Source organism: Lactuca saligna, chromosome 6 (assembly GCF_052625555.1).
Source record: "Lactuca saligna cultivar CGN05327 chromosome 6, ASM5262555v1, whole genome shotgun sequence".
In the NCBI taxonomy this organism is placed as follows: domain Eukaryota; kingdom Viridiplantae; phylum Streptophyta; class Magnoliopsida; order Asterales; family Asteraceae; genus Lactuca; species Lactuca saligna.
The window spans coordinates 22559328-22564404 of NC_136422.1; the positions used below are offsets into that span (position 1 = coordinate 22559328).

The 5077-nt window shown below is 34.9% G+C and overlaps 1 protein-coding gene across 1 annotated transcript; it reads left to right on the plus strand.

Annotated features, from left to right (window-relative positions):
- Positions 1–592: 592 nt before the first annotated feature.
- On the plus strand, positions 593–1912 carry LOC145002377 (uncharacterized). The gene is made up of 7 exons (XM_078961664.1): positions 593–690; positions 796–877; positions 997–1072; positions 1181–1302; positions 1384–1455; positions 1591–1741; positions 1785–1912. Exons 1-7 carry the CDS (start codon positions 593–595, stop codon positions 1910–1912), a joined length of 729 nt encoding a protein of 242 aa, XP_078817790.1.
- The last annotated feature ends 3165 nt before the right edge of the window (positions 1913–5077 follow it).

Below are 5077 nucleotides of genomic sequence, written 5' to 3' on the forward strand. Positions count from 1 at the left end.
CTACAGTTTTTTTTTTTTTAGTTTTAAGCAAGAAAGATGTCAAAATCGAAAGCAAAAGGTGAATCCGATGTGAAGCCAACTAACTTCATTGCACCACAGGTTATGAAACACAACAAGATTTCAGCTGCAAAATTCATAAACAGACAATTACAAGGTGAAGAAATCAACTTCCCAATACCAAAACTACATCCAAAGCACCTATAACATCCACCAACACAACCCCTAAACCTATATCATTAACATCAACCATGACTACCACTTACTCAGCATCACTTACAACATCCACACTGTCCTTAGAAAATACATCTAAAACTTCAGAAACTGGAACAATACAATCCTCAACACTTACATCAATAAACAAAACTTCAGCACCTACATCATCTAAACCATCCTCAACACCGACGCCTACTACCACATCATCAACGCCTATATCTACTACCACAACCTAAAAATATGCATCTACACTATCATCCTCCACAACTACAGTAACTACCACATCCTCAACATATACATCTATCCCAGCACCTACCCTAAAATACCCCATTAACACCACTTATCCAATAATCTGCCCACATCACCAACACAACCAACCATGAATGGATCTGTAGTGGAAAGTGTAGAAGGTGAAAACAATTCCTCTGAAGATTGTGGACCAGATGGATGTTTAACTGCTCATGATTGGAAAAAAACGTGAGTTACCAATCAAATCTTAATTACAACTATTTCTATGTATATCCTTTTTGTTTACACGTACATATCAATTCATAACTTAACACATCACATGATTACTTGCAGGCTAATGTCACCTCCTTGTGCACACTTTATTAGTCTGTCCTTTTTACAAAGAATAGATCCACAAGGGTACGCTTGGGGAAAAGTAAGCAAAGAAATGCACGAATTATATTGGAAGGAGTTTTAGGTAATTAACTATATGTGATACATTGTTGTTTGGTAAACATTTGCACTTAAACTTATGTTTATATTGTTAATGTGTAGAAAAAATATTGTTGGATTGAAACAATAGACTCGCTGGCGAGGCAAGCTTGGGCAAGGAAAGCGGCACAAAGTTATGGTCAATATCTCTTCAACAAGCGGAGCCCAAAAAGAAACAAACATGGATTTAAACCAGCTCATATTTCACAGGATGTCTAGAACTCCTGACAATTAAAATGGAATGTAGATGAATACAAGCTAAAATCTGAGCTGAACAAGAAAAATAGGCGTAACGGTGTGGCTGATGGAGTAGCAAAACCTACACATAACGTTGGATCCGCAAGTCATTTGAAGATAGCTTCCGATTTGGTATTTTTTTTAATGGTACATCGTATCAATGTTTATATATGTTCATCTTTATATTTGAAATTTTATATGGTATTTATGCAGAAGAGGAAATTAGGACGTGATCCACCCCATAGTGAATTGTTGTCGTATACAAACACGAAGAATCACGATGGAGTCACTTTCACAAATGAAAAAGATAGACAAATTTATTTAATATTCATTTTAGTGTTAAACTTTTATATTGTAGCAAGTCCATAATATCATTCATAAATTTGATATCTTTTAACTTATATTATTTTTATTTTGTAGTTGGTTTATACAGAAAAACGGAAAGAGTTGGAAGCTGAATGTGTTGAATTTGAGGAGGACAAGCTATTTTATGTTGTTGTTGGTGGTCATGATAAAAAAAGAAGACTTTATGGATTAGGCTCTTTTACAAAGGTGGTTCTCAATAGGAACGGTAAAATGGATGTATCTTACATTCCAAAAAAAATATGAAATAGAAGAAATGAGGGAGCTTGTTGCTAAACAAAAACAGCAAAATGAAGAGCTTAAAGGAATGATGAATGCCCAACAAGAAGAAAACAACAGAAGGGTCGGGCATCTTGAAAAACATCTTCAAACACATTAGATCTTATTAATGTCTTTACAAAACAACAACACTAGTAGGTTGATATATTTTTATTGCAGAGTATTTATTTTAGATTAGCAACTTACTTTTTTCCATGTAATAAATAATTATTATATTATTTTATGATATAATGGTTTTGATTTTTTTTTTTTGTTAATTTTGTTTTTCATATATTACTACAAAATGATTTGCATATAATTTATAAATCAATTATCTATCAGTCCGTATGGAATCTAGTATATAATATACACCATGAAAATTGCAAGGGATTCATGACCACATAATTTGTAGTAAGTCACCAAATGGAATTTGCTAGGGATTCAACACGACAGAATTTGCTACGAATCACCACCACGGAATATGCTACGGAATAACCACCACGGAATTTACTAGGGAATGACTACCACGGAATTTACTAGAGATTTGCCACCATGGAATTTGCTAGGGAATGACCACCATAGAATTTACTAGGGAATGACCACCACAGAATTTACTAGGGATTCACCACCACGGAAGTTGTTAGTGAAATACCACCATTGTTTGTGATGGAATAACTACCACAGATTGTGTGATGGAATCCTATTATGGAATGCACGCTGGAATACCATCTACTACAGATTTCATTCCGTTGTCACATTTGTGAAGGAAGTATCGTTCACTTTGCAAACCCTCGCTACGACATTTTTAGGGATGGAAATAGGCTGTTGCAAATTCCATAGCAAATCATCTTTTGCAACGGAATTTCAGCTTTTCTCAACGGATTCCTTCCGTAGCAAAATCACATTTTTCTTGTAGTGGAGGCCGGAGAGTAGCAAATTATGGGACCTAAAATAGTCCATCATACTATTGAAAAGTTGAAAGTGATTAGAGAAAGAATGTTAGCAGCTCAAGATCGCCAAAAGAGCTATGCTGACAAAAACCAACGACCAATGACATTTGAAGTTAGGGATTCAGCATTCCTTAAAGTCTCACCGTGGAAGGGACTTATAAGATTTGGAAAGAGAGGAAAGTTGAGTCCAAGGTTTATTGGACCATTCAAGGTTCCTCAGAGGATTGGGAATCAAGCTTACAAGTTGGATGTGCCGGAAGAACTGAATGGTATTCATAACAGTTTTCATGTGTGTTATTTGAGGAAGTTTATAGGAGAAGTTCCTGATATAATTCCACTTTCGGAGTTAAGGATTGATGAAAATAAGAGATAAATTGAAGAGCCTGAAGTTTTTGTTGACTGTAAAACGAAGTAATTACAACGCAATATGGTCGACTTGGTGCTTGCGCAATGGCAACATACAAATGGGCCGAACCTCACATGGGAAACATAAAGTGACATGATGAGTCGCTATCCACATCCGTTTGCTGATACATGATTCCAGGATGGAATCATGCTAAGGAGGAGAGAATTATAACGCTCGTGTTTTTAGGCTAAGCATTAATAATATGATGTAGTAGTTAGGGTCAACGATTGTAACGTATTTTCAAGTAATGAAGAAGAATTATTTGAGTATTATGTGATTTAGGTACAATATACGTGCTTATAACGACGTAATAAAATAATAATAAAAATATGCGTCAAAAATAAAATAATAGATAGACTCAACATCAATGAAGAAAGTTGAAGTGGTCGTAACAAGGATTTCGGGGATATAAGGAACGTTGAAATCCGGCTTATAAGGAAGAAGTTATGACTCGTCAAAGTTTTGCAACAAAACCAGCATGACGATATGTATCCGAAAAAGTGAGTTTGCAATCAAATACTTTATAGCCTTAGCAATATAAACAAAAGTCTTATTATACGTTAAACCGAGAGTGTGCATAAAAAGAATGTTCAAATCTGATTTCGTATGAGGAAGTTATGATTTTTCTTAGATTTAGTACATCAGTGCACAACTCAAAAATTGAATTTTAGATCGATCGAGTTTTAGCCGACACAACCTAAACAAGAATCAAATATCTCGTTAATTGGAGCTCAACGATATAAAGATAGACGAAAACGGATGTCAGATGTCAAAGTTATGAATTTTTAAAGGACTTTATCTATCTAAGCCTGTTAAAATATAACTTTAAAAATAAAGTCAAAATTAGCCGACAGAGTCTAAATAAAAGTTGTAGATTATGTCGCTACCTACATGTGGATATAAAGATCGTGAAAATAGAGATTGTATGCAAAAGTTACGGAATTTATAAGTTTGTTTTGGTTGATGCGAGGCTGACACATGGCTAGATCTGAACCCTTGCTTCCTCCCCATGGCTTCACTTCGTATGGTGTCACCTGCCCCCTCATACTAGCAACATAGGCTTCGGACAACCCGTGTATTGAGTATGCCTAACGTCCTCCGAAGCATGCATCGGGTATGCGTAACCTCCCAACCTATAAATAGAAGTGTTTCTCTTCCATTTTCTTCACATCTCTCCCATTCTTTCTATCTTAATTATTTTTCCTAACCCCTCTCCTTCCCTAGTACTTCCCAAGTGCTAGAGGTGAGTCCCAAAGCGCCAGAAGGCTTCAAGAAGAAGAGTTTTCTCCTCAGAAGTTCTGCCCTCCTAGAGCTCGACTCCTAGCTAAACCCTTTATGAGTGAGTTATTATTACATTACATTAAGTATAACTTATTTTTAAGTTTATTATCGTTATTATGAACCTATAAACAGTATATGTGCTAAGTATTATAAATTATACAAAGTGTTATTATAATATCTATTTTAACTGCTCAAATTACGTGGAATCTGGTTTGTAGGGCCACATAGGGTTGTTAGATTTCGGAACAACTTAAATGCCAAATTGGTATGGCCCTTCGGTGTTTCATGTATGGCCCCTGTCTACACATAGTAGTTGAAAAGTATTGATTAACACTTATATAATATAGTATTTAATAGTCGCAATAAATATTAGACTAAGATCTAGTTATAATGATACTAGGTCTCGTTGAAGGAAAATAAAATTGTTATAAGCAAAGCACTGCCCGAGTTTGGAATCATCACTTTAACAAGTGAGTGCATAGTCATATTCATCTTATACATAGATATGAAGTATTTAATATAAACTACGTGCTATGTGTGCATATTATCTGTGTTCTTGATAGTTATGTTGGATGAACAAAATATACATGTTTTATTTGATTTAAACTGTATATGTTTTTTATGCCTATAATTATGATGGGTAATGATG